This window comes from Antechinus flavipes, chromosome X, assembly GCF_016432865.1.
Source record: "Antechinus flavipes isolate AdamAnt ecotype Samford, QLD, Australia chromosome X, AdamAnt_v2, whole genome shotgun sequence".
NCBI classification, from domain to species: Eukaryota; Metazoa; Chordata; class Mammalia; order Dasyuromorphia; family Dasyuridae; genus Antechinus; species Antechinus flavipes.
Window position 1 is genome coordinate 58,934,579 of NC_067404.1, and position 15,005 is coordinate 58,949,583.

The 15,005-nt window shown below is 38.6% G+C and overlaps 1 protein-coding gene across 1 annotated transcript in view; it reads left to right on the top strand.

The window, feature by feature from the left end:
- Positions 1–15,005, top strand: part of ATP7A (ATPase copper transporting alpha) — a 120,904-nt gene that overhangs the window by 101,467 nt on the left and 4,432 nt on the right. The window contains exons 11-22 of the mRNA XM_051969203.1: positions 467–558; positions 794–921; positions 3,127–3,281; positions 3,610–3,744; positions 5,496–5,690; positions 6,871–7,053; positions 8,027–8,240; positions 8,624–8,761; positions 9,619–9,761; positions 10,860–11,063; positions 13,245–13,362; positions 14,873–14,975. Of these exons, the coding sequence (XP_051825163.1) occupies positions 467–558; positions 794–921; positions 3,127–3,281; positions 3,610–3,744; positions 5,496–5,690; positions 6,871–7,053; positions 8,027–8,240; positions 8,624–8,761; positions 9,619–9,761; positions 10,860–11,063; positions 13,245–13,362; positions 14,873–14,975 (1,808 nt within the window). The remainder of the gene's footprint in view (positions 1–466; positions 559–793; positions 922–3,126; positions 3,282–3,609; positions 3,745–5,495; positions 5,691–6,870; positions 7,054–8,026; positions 8,241–8,623; positions 8,762–9,618; positions 9,762–10,859; positions 11,064–13,244; positions 13,363–14,872; positions 14,976–15,005) is intronic.

Here is a 15,005-nt window from a genome sequence, read left to right on the forward strand (position 1 = left end):
TTTTTTTCCTGTTTTTTTTTTCCTCTCCCCTGGTTTTTCCCTTTGGTTCTGATTTTTTTCTCTCCCCAAATGATTTATAAAGCAATTATTATTAATTATTAAATTAAATGCATTAAAAATAAAGTTAAATGACTTGCGTAGGGTAGGATCACACAGCTAGTAAGTGTTAAGTGTCTGAGGCTAAATTTGAATTCAGGTCTTCCTATCTTCAGGATCAGTGCTCTATTCACTGTACCATCTAGCTGCCCCTAAAATTTGTTCTTTATAGCTTCCTCTTTTAAGCAGAAAAAAAATGATGGGACAAAAACATGTTCTGGGTGACCATCCAAATTGTCATGAAAAATTTATGATTTGATCGTTATGTTTCCCAAACTAACTTGCTGCTGCAACTCTCTTGCCATCTCTAATGCTATGTTACTTTTATTCTTTTAGCATTGTTACTATATGATATTTTTCTTTTTTTAAGGGGAAAACATCTGAGGCTCTTGCAAAGCTAATTTCACTACAAGCTACAGAAGCAACTATTGTAACTCTAGATTCAGACAACATCCTCTTAAGGTATTTGATAATTCTTTCTCTGGAATTCTCAATTTTGTCTTCATATGTATAATGTTATAAAATTCCTTTAACAGATTTGAAGTTTCTGCAAAAGAGAGTCTTATGAAATTGTCTTTCGCAGCTCCATCTCTGACCATGTTATAACAAACTGTGTGTAACACAGCCTATATAAAACGAGAGATGCAGGGGGAGGAGGATGGTATCATGAGAATTTTCCATGTTGATTCCTTTCCAGTGAAGAACAAGTGGATGTGGAACTTGTGCAACGAGGCGACATTGTTCGAGTGGTTCCAGGGGGCAAATTCCCAGTGGACGGGCGAGTTATTGAAGGTCATTCGATGGTAGATGAGTCCCTCATCACAGGTAAGGCCTTTCAGGGGCTTGGGAAACTATTGGCTCTTTTAAATCAACCATTTGGGTAGACTAAATAAGCTTTTATTATTATATAATTATATTATAAGCTAGGCACAGAGGTCATATAACATGCCTAGAGTCACACAGACCCCAATTGGGTCTTCCTGATTCCAAGCCCCGACTCTTAAGTGTTCTCACCAAAGACAAGGAATTAAAAAACTCCTCTACAGAGACTTATGTTCTACTGCAGGAGACATGTCACAGTTACAAATCTTTCTGGAATAACTACAAAAGAGAAGATAGTTTGGTAGGGAGCTGGTTGAGTGTGCTTTTTCCAGAAGCTTTTGGGTATTGAGTACATTATGATCACTGAGAAGCATGGGGCTAGGACAATAGTTCACAGAGCTAATTTCACCAAGCTTGTTTGTTATAAAAATATCCTTTGTTTGCTTGGATTTTTCTCTCCCCTGGTATTTCCCTTTGGTTCTGTGCTCTTGTGAATCTTGAAGCAGGTGGCCAAAGAAGACTGTGTGAAGACTCAGTCTGATAGAGAACCTAATGGACTCTGATGTATTTTATTGGGCAAGTACATTTCGCCTTGTCACCCATCCCTAGTGTTTTAGCAGTTTTAAGCAGTGCTCCAGGGGTGGTAGGGGACTAAAGTAGTATGGGATTTCTTTCTAATAAGCAGCAATCTCAATAGTTCTAGCCTGGCCTGGCCCTGGGTTATCCCCAGGCCAGAGAATCCCTTTAAGATCAGTTCATTCTACTCAGGGAAATGAGTGTGAACCACGACATAGAATTCCCAATCCCTCCATTTTTGTCCATCTGCATTTTTGATTTCCTTCACAGGCTAATTGTACACTATTTCAAAGTCCGATTCTTTTTGTGCAGCAAAATAACTGTATGGACATGTATACATATATTTAACATAGACTTTATCATATTTAACATGTATTGGTCTCCCTGCCATCTGGGAGAAGGGGTGGGGGGAAGGAGGGGAAACATTGGAACAAAAGGTTTTGCAATTGTCAGTGCTGAAAAGTTACTCATGCATATATCTTGTAAATAAAAAGTTTTAATAAAAAAATAAAAAAAAGATCGTTTCATTCTATTATGCATCCAGAGTTTATTAAGTACCTACTACGTACAGTTCATTGATGCTAGACAAAGTCTGAAATTTAAATAAGATAAGATTGCTGCCATTATCTTATAGCCAGTAGTGGGAAAATGAATGAACATGTATCACCATAATCTCTCATTTTATACTGAGTGAAGAACAAAGTGCCACTCAAGGTTGGAGGGAAATTTTTGTTGACAATGGGGTAAAAGGAGAAGACAGGGCAGACTTCCTAGAGAAATAGCATTCTTTTGATCAGAAAACATTGAATGAATGCAGAGGGGAAGAAAGAGGATATTCAAGGTTCAGGAAGCAAGGATGCCTCCATTCAAGGCTCTATTAGCATATACGTGGAATAGCTTTGGGGATTCTATATAACTTGACCCAAATTCAGGAGGTCTGAGTTATATATGAAGCTCCCTTCTACCCCTTGTTCTTAGGATTCTTGTATTTCATTCTTTAATTTACAATTGATTTGGAAGGTGTCTACTAATTGATTGTAGTTTTTAAATTAGTATACAAGGGAAACTGTCAATAGTCAATAAACATTTACCATCCTTACCTTCTGTTCCTCTGATTGGAGGGTGGACCCATGAACTCCCACATCTCCGATAAAGAGGAAACCCAGCTTAGAATAACTTCCTTTTCTAACCTTATTCTACTACTTTGGAACTTCTTAGAATTTCCCCCAGTTCCTTCCTGGACCTGCACCTGTCTCCACCACTTTTTTTTTTTTTTAGCACCTTTAGTTTGGAAATTCTTTGAAGACAAGAATTGTCATTTTTTAAAATAGATATTAGTATTTCCAGTGCTTAACAAAGTTGGTGGATAGAGAACTGACTTAAGAATAAGGAAGCTCTGGATTTAAGTCCCCAACACTTACTGGCTGTGTGACCCTGAGCAGATCCTTTAACTGTCCCAGGCAGTTTTCTCAGACTAAGTTGTATTAATACCTGCACTAACAGTTTCTTCCCTAAAAGCTCTCTATACCAATGAAGTCACAAACCCTGACCACAGAAATGACGTCTAAGTAAGAATTGTCAGGCTGTCGCTTCTGGTTGCTCCTTCAGAACTGTTCTTACCTCCTTATCCAGGGGAAGCCATGCCTGTAACCAAGAAGCCAGGCAGTTCAGTGATTGCTGGCTCCATTAACCAGAATGGGTCCCTACTCATCAGAGCAACCCACGTTGGAGCAGACACAACCCTCTCTCAAATTGTCAAGCTTGTGGAGGAAGCGCAGACATCCAAGGTGATTGGGCTGGGATGGTGAGGCTAGTATTACTTGAGAAATTCTTTAAAAACATGGTATGGGTTTGGTCTAGTCTGAGTAATAACTTTTAAATGCCTTTGTAGGTGTTCTGGCTAAAAGTCAAGGTAGTAAATGGGCCGAGCATCATAATAGGCCCTAGGGAGGCAGGGAGAGACCATTTGGTTACTGCTAATTTGTTTCATTGTTAATTTGGGGCTCAAGAAAAGATGTTTCTCCACAATGCCAATCATGTGCTATCTTCAAAGTAAAAAAGAAAAAGAGGAAAGAGGAAAAAACTCAGAATCAAATCATCTTTTCATTTTTTCAGGCTCCCATTCAGCAGTTTGCAGACAAACTTAGTGGCTATTTTGTTCCTTTCATTGTTATCATCTCTGTTGTTACCCTCTTGGTCTGGATCGTAATTGGATTTATTAATTTTGAAGTCGTGGAAACCTATTTTCCTGTGAGTGTTCTGTAAGAACTTTCTTTTTTATTTTTTAATTGGGAGAAAATTTAACATTTTTTATCTATATTTTTCTAAGTAATTTAAGTTGGACATTGCTTTAACAGAAACTGATATTTTGTGAATGTCTTGGATGTGTATGAGGAGAGGGGGAAAGTCAGGAGTTCCAGGATAGGGAGGCCATGTCAGGCATTCATCTATGTACGTAATGTTCTTTTGGCATCTTAGTCTAGGAATTTTTATTTCTAACTTCTCCAAAAGCTATATTATACTTTTAAAATGTACATAATTGATTTATTTTTGAATATTTTATCTTTATTTCCTTTCTAATGTTTTTCTTTGACAAGCTCCTAGATGAAATCTTAAGGGCTCTTCATTCTTGCCAAAATATCTAGTTCTATGACTGTTTCTTCAATGCAGTGTAGAAGAAAGGACGTATGTAGCCTGTGAACCAGAAAACTCATTGACTTCGGCATCTGGCTGTACTCCTAACGTGAAGTGACCTTGGAAAAATCCCTTTTCCTTTAGGTGCTTGAGTTCCCCTCCCGTGTAAAAGAAAAGTTTGAGGAGATGGTTTGTTGGGTCCCTTACATTTCTCAAATTCTGTGATTCTATAGCTTGTAACTTACAAGTAAGTCAGTGTCAGCAAGTGTTTATTGAAAGCCCTCTGGCTATAAAGGAACAAGAGACTCTTACTTTATGACGTCTGTTTAGAGAGAATTGGCCTCGGTGCATCCTGCCATATCCCTGAACAGACTACATCGAAAGAGCTAGCTATATATTTGTCTTAAGCTACTGAGATTTTGTGGAATCTGGAAAGAAGAGAGATTTCTTTAAATGGCTCAAGCTGGTCAGGTACATATTTGGAAAATTTGGGGGGGCATATTTTGAAGGCTCTTTCTTATCAGGGAATTTCCGTCGCATTTTAGGGAAGGTTAGTGTCTCTGCAGGATTTTCCCCAAAGGTCAGTTGTTTAGCCACATCCTGGAGATCACTGAGTACTGAGAGAAACTCAACTCCCATTGCTAGGTCTGGAGGGATTTCTTGAAATTAGAAATTTGGAGCTGAAAGGGAAATTAAAGGTAGTTTTGTCTGACCTGTGAATCAGTCAACAAGTACTTCCTAAGCTTTTCCTGTGTGCCAGGCATTGTATTAAGTGCTGGAACACACACAAAAAGGCAAAGATGTGGTCTCTGCTCTCAATCAAGACCACCAGAAATGAAGTGATTTGCCGAAGGTCTCACTGTTGCTTAAGTGGCAGAATGAGGATTTGAACTTGGGTCCTCTGATTCAAATCTACCATGCTTTCCATGACACTGCTCTCTCCTTTTAATTTCAAATCCATTGTTCATTTGACTATGGCATGTTGTCTTATAGGATATAGTTCATTTGTAGGTTCCCATGGAAATCTCAAAAATATTGTTTGTCTCTGTTGCAGATGAAATTACATTGAATTAAACTCTCTTTGGCTCTTAGCATGGAATTTTCCATCTTTAGCAATAGTAAGAATGCAGTTCTACATATAGGAGCATGGCCAAGCTAATAGTTGAATTTGATTTATTTATAATCAAAAATGGAAAAAAAATGTTTCTTTCTGGATTTTTCTCTTATAATGAAAAAAGTCTGTATTTGTAGTCAAGCGTAGAAACCAAATTATAGGTGGAATTCTAGTGTCCAAGCAGTGTTCCTTCCCATTGTCGTATTCAGTATTATACAATGAAATAATAAAAAAGGTCTTCTTTCTTTGCCAGGGCTACAACAAGAGCATCTCCCGAACTGAAGTGATAATTCGATTTGCTTTCCAAGCCTCTATCACTGTGCTGTGTATAGCCTGCCCCTGTTCTCTGGGCTTAGCCACTCCCACTGCTGTTATGGTGGGCACTGGGGTAGGAGCTCAGAATGGCATCTTGATCAAAGGTGGAGAACCCCTTGAAATGGCCCACAAGGTAAGTGAGAAGCAGGCATGTCCAGCTGGCTTGTGCATGGGCCAGAATATGATACTATCATCTGCACAGGAGGCTCACTGCCACATGGGGCTTGGTTTGAGCTTCTTTCCTGGGCTTCTCCCTTCTGTGAGCCTCCATTTCCTCTTACAAGCAGATGAGGATCATCATATTGGCTCATCTTGCCTCAAGGGGCTCTTTTAGGAATAGTGCACGGATAACATGGAAGTGGTTTCTAAGTGTGAAGGACTGTTATCTCCTGTTGTTCCTCTCCTTAAAGTTAAGCCATCTATCACACAATCTCAGACTTGTGTTTTTGATTATAGAGAAACTACAGTGTGAGGATATTCTGAGGGAATAAACTCTACCTGTATATAAACCCTGTACAGGTGGACGCTCGAAGCACATTTGGGAGATCTTGCCCTGCTTAGGACAAAATTGGAACAGTGGTCAAGCCACTCGGTCATACTCTTTGCTATTGGAGTGCTTTCTTTCTAGTTGTGGTTGCCTTCTGTTCCCCCTCTACCCTGGGCTGCCTGAGCACCATTGCTTTTCTAGCTTCTAATTTGAGCTTCCATGGAGCTTCTTGGCTGCCTGTGAAGCTGGTTCCTGGTTCCCCATCTCTATTTACCAAGATTTTGTTTACTCAATGCCAGTCTGCCCTTCATAGCAAGGTCTAGAGCAGGGTTTTGTTTTGTTTTTTTTACCTTTGTTATGACCTAGATCCTTGGGCTTTCTTGAGAAGCCTCTGGGTCCCTTCTCAGCCATATTTTTAAATACATAAAGTCAGATGTGCAGAGTTACAAAGGAACTCAGTTATGTTAAATCAGCGACATCCCTTTTTTTCTTGCCCAAGTTCATGAAGTTCCTGAATTCTACACGTGGACACCCTGGGGTTTGTAGGAGCCAAGTTAGTTCTAGTTTAACAGACATGTACAATCATTAGCATAATTATACAGTCTGGTATGTACAGTATAATGGGGGAGGAGTAGAGTTGACTTACTGTATCTCTGTCTCTCTTCCTCCTTTCTCAGTTCCTCCCACCTTCCCATTCTCCCAAAAGTAATAGAAGGGAGGCCATTTTAAAAAATACATAAGAAGACAGTGTTTTTGCAAAAAAGGAACTCTCCTTCTCAACATTACAAAATTGATGATGGTAAGAAATGTTATCTGACTTTTACAGGTAAAGGTAGTGGTGTTTGATAAGACTGGAACCATAACCCATGGAACCCCAGTAGTGAACCAGCTGAAAATTTTAGTGGAAAGTAGCAAAATATCACGCAGTAAGATCCTGGCTATTGTGGGAACTGCTGAAAGTAACAGTGAGCACCCACTGGGAGCAGCAGTGACCAAATACTGCAGACAGGTACGAGACTTTCCTTGTTTTTCTAATATAGTGATCTTTATATAGTGGCTTTGCAAAGGAAGCCCAATATGTGAAATAGAATGACCTTGGAAGCGGTTGATTCTGAATGTGTATTATTTGTATGAGCTGACAGAAACAGATGAGGTAGCTAGTCATACTTAAGGCTTATTTCTGCTCTTTGTGTGCACATTTCTTGATTTGTTTTCTTTTCATTTTATTTCCCCTTACTATTCAACTGTGACCAGCCAGATTCTTTATAACCAAAATACGCAGTCGAGACAGAGATCCTGAGAGCCTAGGAGCCTGTGAGCTCTCTGAGGGAAAGACTCCATCTTATGTATCTACCAAGTGTAACCCCATGCACATAGTAAACACTGAAATATTTGAATGAATGAATGAAAGAAATCTTGGAGTCATTAATGACCACAGCGCCATATTATAGAGAGTGCTCTGATTTGTTTCCATTTGTTTTTAATCAATCAAGAAACATTTATTAAGCACCTCCTGTGTGCTGGGTACTGTGTATTAGGTAGTGGAGAGACAAAGAGAAAAAATGGAAAAATCCCTACTGTTGAGGAACTTACCAGGGGAGAGAAATAAATGAGGCATTATTGTTTCTTCTCCTCTGACCTTCATTGAAAATGGAACCCGAAATAATTAAGGATTATTAATTATTAATGAGATTGAGAAGAAAAAATCCCAAAGTCCACTGTCATTTTTTTCCATTGACTCCTCATATGACATGGGAGGAGAGATTTAACTCCTAGTTCTTGTGTTCTTGGAAAAAAATTGTATGTCCCATCAGTGGCAATTAACATCAGTGAGCTTTCTTGAATCCTTTGCAATTTGTTTCTGATATTTTATAATTAAATACAAGTTAAACCAAAGTATTTATATTGGTTCTGGCTAAATGAGGATCTTGTGACATTACAAAGGGGAAACATCCTTCCGGTTTTTATATTTTTTTGGTTAGGAACTGGACACTGAAACCTTGGGTACCTGCACCGATTTCCAAGTTGTCCCAGGCTGTGGCATTAGCTGTAAAGTAACCAACATTGAAGCCCTGCTCCATAAAAGTGACTGGCAAGTCGAGGAAAATAATCTTAAAAATTCATCCTTGATGGAACTTGATGCAAATGATGGACAGCCAGGTCATTCTTCCTTGATTATTGACGCCCATTCACTCAGTAAGTTATAGATTTTAGTACCAGTTGTAGACCATGTGAGGGCAGGAAGCAAACTATGCAACTTTTTAAGATTAGAAACACAAATCAAATTAACTGTAGTTTATTTTCCCAAATTGCCAATGTACTGTCATACAATTAAGTTTGTCTTAGCCATATGCTAGACCTAAATTATCTGATATATTGCATAGACTCACCAACAATTCTCTTAAGTATTTTGACTCATTTGCATATAAATTATATTTATAATACTTATGATCCAAAAATTGAGCATTCATTGTTTTGCTCCATATATGCTTTTTCTTAAAACAAAACAAAAAATAATCAGAATGCCATGCAATAATAGCAGAAGATTAGATTTTTAAAAATTCGCTTTCTTCCTTCAGGTACTTCGAAGTACACAGTTCTCATTGGGAACCGTGAATGGATGAACAGAAATGGTCTTGTAATTAATAATGACGTGGATAGTGCAATGATTGAGCATGAGAGGAAAGGCCGGACAGCTGTCCTAGTAGCCATTGATGGTAAAAGTTTTCTACGGCTTTGCTCTGAAACTTAGTGTTCTGATGCAGAACTACCAGGAATAATTTAAAGGTTACTTAAGTTGCTCTGTGTATATTTCTGAACTCTTCTTTGGAAAAGTATTCATCATTAAGTGTGTCCCAGCTAACTTTTGAATGCAAAGAAAAAAGCCATGCTTCAATTTAGTGATAATTCAGGTGTTCTGGTAAAAGGTAATACATTTCACATAATTAAATTCTCTTTCATTTGCTTTTGCCTGGACAGTTCTGTACTTCTGTGTCCTACATTTAGTGGTAATATCTAATAGAATAGAAACGAGATATTGGTATATTTAGATTTATTCTGGCCATTCATAGTGAGATGGAAGGCAATATTTTATTATAATCATGTTAGATCTGGGATGGAGCTGTGTTATACCACTTCACCTTCTCTTTTTAAATGGACCCCTAAGCAGCTCATCTGCACAGTCTAATGTGAAATGTCCTTTATGTGGATCTTTAAATTAACTGATATGTTTAGGTCTATTAGCAAATGCCTGTTTGAGGGAAAGGAGATGCCCTTTTATTACCCATCTTTGTGTCCTTCCTCATTCCCTGTTCCCCACCCTCTTCACTAAGCCCCGCCTTCATTCTTAGCAACATTTTCATAAGCAAAAATGGAGGTTGGTTGTTAGCTTTGCATTCTAGACTTCAATATGTGACCCAGAATCATTTGACTTATTATGCCCTGATCAAGAGGGGCATCATTTGGTTAGAATTCATTGGTTTCTGTGGGTTTGTGGACGGTAGGCAGAACATTGCTTTGTGTTGGTTATGCTTTAAGTAAGCCAAGTGTATTTTGTCCTCGGTCACTGTATTAGGTGTGTTGTGTGGGCTGCTAGCCATTGCTGACACAGTGAAACCTGAAGCAGAGCTGGCTGTCCACACGCTGAAATCGATGGGCTTAGAAGTCGTTTTGATGACTGGAGACAACAGTAAAACTGCTAGGTCTATTGCCTCCCAGGTGAGTTGCATGTGATTTTGTTTCAGGGAGGGAAAGGGGAAGGGGACCCCAAACAAGAAGATGGATCTTCAGCTGTATCTCTCTCTTTTTTATCCCCTACTAGCTATTGGTCCCATAGCTACCAAGCAGCACGAGCTGCTTCTGGTGTCCTCCCTAGCCAAAGGGAGAGAAACCTGCAGAATAGGCTAATATCTTAGCAGTTGTGGAACAGCTCTTAGAACAACATAAATCAATGGAAATTAATGTTAAGGAGTATCAAGAAATGTCATGACTTTTGCAGGTCACGGTAGTGGTGTTTGATAAGATTGGAACCATAACCCGTGGAACCCCCAATGTTTAGACCATGATGGAGTTCTTTGAGGTTTAAGTGTTTGTGGTGGGAGGAAAAAAATGAAATAAATAAAATAAAATAAAATGGGGTAGCTAGGTGGTGTAGTGAACAGATTGTAAGACCTGGAGTTAGGAAGACTCTTCTTCCTGAGTTCAAATCTGGCCTCAGACAATTACTAACTGTGTGATTCTGGACAAGTCACTTAATCCTGTTTGCCTCAGTTCTTCATCTGTAAAATGAGCTGAAGGAGAAATAAACCACTCTACCATCTTTTACCAGAAACCCCCATGTGGAGAGTTGAACACAACTAAAAAGTGCCTGAACCACAAAAAAAAAAAAAAAAATTGAGGCTAAAAATAGTGCTGATTTGTCAAGGATTTTGTGATGATGAAATAAGTCTGTCTTATCCTAACTATCTTCCATAAAGTACTAGAATCATTTCTATCTCTAGGGTTTTTCTAGGACTCTTACCCTCTTCTCAAGACTGGCTTCTCCTCTTTCTGTGTTTTTCACCTCTCTAGATTATTCTCTCCTCCCTCTGCAGTGCCTTTTTAAAGCTCCTCTTCCTCTGTGAACATACCCACAAACACTGTGACTCACATGGATCACTCCTTTTTCTAAACCTCCGAGGGCATTTATTGTCTAAACCATTTAATTGGTCCTCTCTATCTTGAGTTACCCTTGAATCCTGAACTAGACATTGCATTAAATTGATTGAATTAAAGAAGCAGATCTTGAATTGAATTGGTTTTTCTTTCTTTCTCTAGGTGGGCATTAAAAAAGTTTTTGCTGAAGTCCTTCCTTCCCATAAGGTTGCTAAGGTGAAGCAGCTGCAAGAGGAAGGGAAGCGTGTCGCAATGGTGGGAGATGGGATCAATGACTCCCCAGCACTTGCTATGGCAAATGTTGGAATTGCTATTGGCACCGGAACAGATGTAGCCATTGAAGCTGCTGATGTGGTTCTAATAAGGGTAAGTTATGGGGCTGGTCCTTTGTGGAAAGCCAACTCATCAAATTAGTAGCTGCCTCAACAAAGATGTTGAGAAATCCAGCTACTTTCCTGTTGAGACAGCTCATGTACTTGATCCCATGCTGGGCTTGGGGTCAGGAGAGCCCAAATTTGGATCCCATCACAGATGCTGAGGTAGCTAGGCAACTCTAATCAAGTCACAGGACCTCCCTGAGTCTCAGTTTCCTTACCTTTAAAACTGGGATAAAAATAGTACTATCTTCCTAATAATTTTGTTAAATGAAATAGCATATTGTAAAGTGCTTTGCAAACCTTAAAGCACTACACGAATGTTATTGGTATTATTATATCATCATTGTACTTTTGTGCTGCCTAGCATTGGAATGGTGAGCATGAGCATTTAAGGGTCAGGGTTTTGGGACGAGCTTACTAATTATTCTCCTACATTTCTCTAATTTAATGAAAAAAAATGAATTAGATAGAAGGTAAAATACCTTGCTCCTTCCTACAAACATACCAGAAGTTCAGGAAGCTTCCATGTTTGGCAGTTATAGCACATCTATAGTCCAACATTTGTTCCTGTTCATTGTCAACATAAATTTCAGTAGAGAATATTGGGTGATAGATATGTCGGGGAAATACAATGGACAAGGGAGATTTCTTGTTACTTGCCCATCTCTCTTTTAAATATATCTTTTTAAAGTTTTGTTCATGCCTTTTTATTCATACCATAGTTGTTACCCCACCCTATCAAACCCTCTTTTGAAACCAGGAAAAATATTTAAGCAAAACTGGTAGACACAGCAACCAGATGTGACAGTGTCTTCTACTCCATTGTCAAATTAATTTTTCCCAAGTTCAGATCTGACCATATCACATTCATATTCAATAAACTGCAGTGGCTCTGTCACCTCCAGTGTCAGATTTAAGATTCTCTTTTTGACATTCCAAGCTGTTCACTACGTGGCTTTCTCCTACATTTCCAGCCTTCTTACAACTTTGCTCCCTTCCATATACTGCAATCCAGTGAGACTTGCCTTCCTGCCGTTCCATCTCCAACTCTGGGATTTTCCACACCCCTGAAATACTCCCCTTCCTCAGCTTTGCCTCCTGGCTTCCCTGGCTTCCTTCAAGTCCCAACTCTAATCCCACCTTCTGTGAGAACACTTTACTGGTCCCACTTAACCCTCATCTCATCTCCTTCCTTTGTTGATTATCTCCAATTTATCATATGTGTGTATAGATTTTTTCCTTGTGTATATAGATTCTGACAGTACTTGTTTGCATGATATTCCTCCATTAGACTGGGAGCTCCATGACAGCAAGTACTGCCCTATGTTTTTTTTTGTTTTTTTTTTTTAGCATCCCCAGTACCTAGCATAGTGCCTGGCACGTAGTATTCACTTAAATAATTGTTTATTGGCTGGCCACCTGACGATGTATATACCTCATTTCTCATCTGTAGTCTCCCAACTTTCTGCTTGGAGGAGGAACTTGTATGTTGAATCATACATTTCCCAAGACTAAGATTATTTACTACAATTCATCAGAGTTCAACTATCTTTTAATGTTGTCTTGTCTATTATGGTAATCACTATATATATTATTCTTCTGATTCCGCATACTTGGAGCTGGAACAGTTCATCCAAGTCTTATTACATTGCTCTGAGCTCTTCATTGTGTCTTATAGCAAAATATTATATTATACTCATATACTATAATTTGTTCAGTCACTCTCCATTTGATAAGTAACTACTTTATTTTTTTGGGGGGGGGGTTTGCTGCCATAAAAACCTTGTGGTAAATTTTCTGTCTTTAACCTCCTTTTGCCCATTTTTGGTGAAATGTTTTATTTTGTTTCATCCTCATATCCTACAAATTGCAAACATTTACTTCTAAAAAAAAAATCTACTATTCCAAAACAAAATTATCTGAAACTTGCTGTAATGGGATTGGACCTATATAACAAGGCATAAACCCAAGGAAGTTTTGGGAAAGTTTTCTGAAATTTCAGACAATTTTCTAAAAACCTAGTTTGCATTTCTAAAGCTGACTGTCAAATTTGTAATAAATGATCTTATCATGAAGGAGTCATCGTTTTCCATTTGTGTGGAAACCAAACTTGACAGTTATAAGTAAAGCTTGATGCTCTTCTTCATGTACCAAATGCTTTTATTTTCAGAATGATCTTCTGGATGTGGTAGCAAGTATTGACTTATCAAGGAAGACCGTCAAAAGAATTCGAATAAATTTTGTCTTCGCTCTGATTTATAATCTGCTTGGAATCCCAATAGCTGCTGGTACGAAACGTTCAACAACCACTGTTTTTATTCCTCAGAAGTCATTCCAGTTTTCTTCAGGGAATAGAGTTTAGATTTCTAGAATGATTTTCAGGATATGCTTATTGGCTGACTTTCTGATGTGGTAAATTATTCGACAAAACCAATCATTTCCAGCAAAAAAAAATTGATCTGCTTTACCATTTTAGGAACGAAGAACATGTGGGGCTCCTTCCCTTTAGACAAATTGCTTCAAAAAGATAACCAGATAGCTGTAAGATGCAAAAATAAGAAAACCCAAGAGCAGTGAAATAGAACTTATTAATAAGCATTTATTTACTACTGTGTGTAGGGTCTTTTATTACAGTCTGAGGAAGCAGGTAGACCATATATATCGTCTGTGACTTCACGTTCTCTATTTTGAAAGACAAAGTAAAAATAAACAAGTACATGCAATCACTTACAGACCAGTTCACACAACAGGTACAATACCTAGAATGTTTTAGGGATGTAATCTCTAAATGGGATTAATTAGGAAAAAAAACTTCCTGGAGAAGGTGAGCTTTGATTCAAGGATTGAGAGAGAGGAGGAATTTGTTTCTCATTTTCTCACTAGATTGTAAGCTCTTTGAAAGCTTAGTTCAGTGTCCGGTACATGGTAGGTGCTTAATAAATATTTACTGAGATCAGAAACTGCCTTCACATTTCTATTATACCACCTCCCTCCTTCACTTGACATGTTGAGCACATAGTTGAAACTCAATAAATTTGTTAACCAATTGAAGGGACTTGGACTATAGGAAGCAAAAATATCTAGTTAGGGGAATAGCATGAAGAAGGTTATGGATGTCAAAACTAGCAAATTTGTGGCAGATTAGCTAAGCACAGGAGGACTGTTGTAGTAACAAGATGTGAAGTTGGAGACATCCCAAGGTGGGATCTCCTAGGAAGCTTTGAACTTTAGCCTAAGGAGTTCTACTAGTTCCAGTCAAACACTCAACAGAATGGAATTCCAAATTAGTGATGGAATGCCAGAGAATATCCTCCTCCCTCCAGTAGAAGACCAAGCTATGATCCTAAATCCTAATAGTAATCAGGTATTAGGAGGTGACTGCATATATCATTTCTCCTCTTCCTTGATGCTACAGTTTAGGAGAATTTAACTCATTTGGCTGCTCATTTGGCTGAATACCTTGGAAACCATTAAGTTATCCTTCATAGTGTTTCCTTTAAATTGTACTGTTTCCAACAACAATTCTTTGCTGTATGATCTACCATAAGTAGAGCATTATATTAGGTTCTGCGGGGGCAAACATATGACAAATGTCTCTGCTTATACTCTTGGGGAACAAGAGAGGTATATTAGAGGCAGCTAGAAGAAGATGAGGTTAATGTAGTCCCATATAGAGAGCTGAGGGACAACCCTTAACTGTCCTGTGTAGAGGGAGACAAGTCACTTTGCTTGTTGGAAACATCTTAGCAGCTCTAAGAAAGAAAAAAGCCCTGACTCAAGGCCATGTTTTCTTTCTAGGTGTCTTCCTGCCCATTGGTTTGGTTTTGCAACCCTGGATGGGATCAGCTGCCATGGCTGCCTCATCAGTTTCGGTGGTGCTTTCTTCATTGCTTCTCAAACTGTAAGTGTGGCAGTGTGACCAAACGTGTTT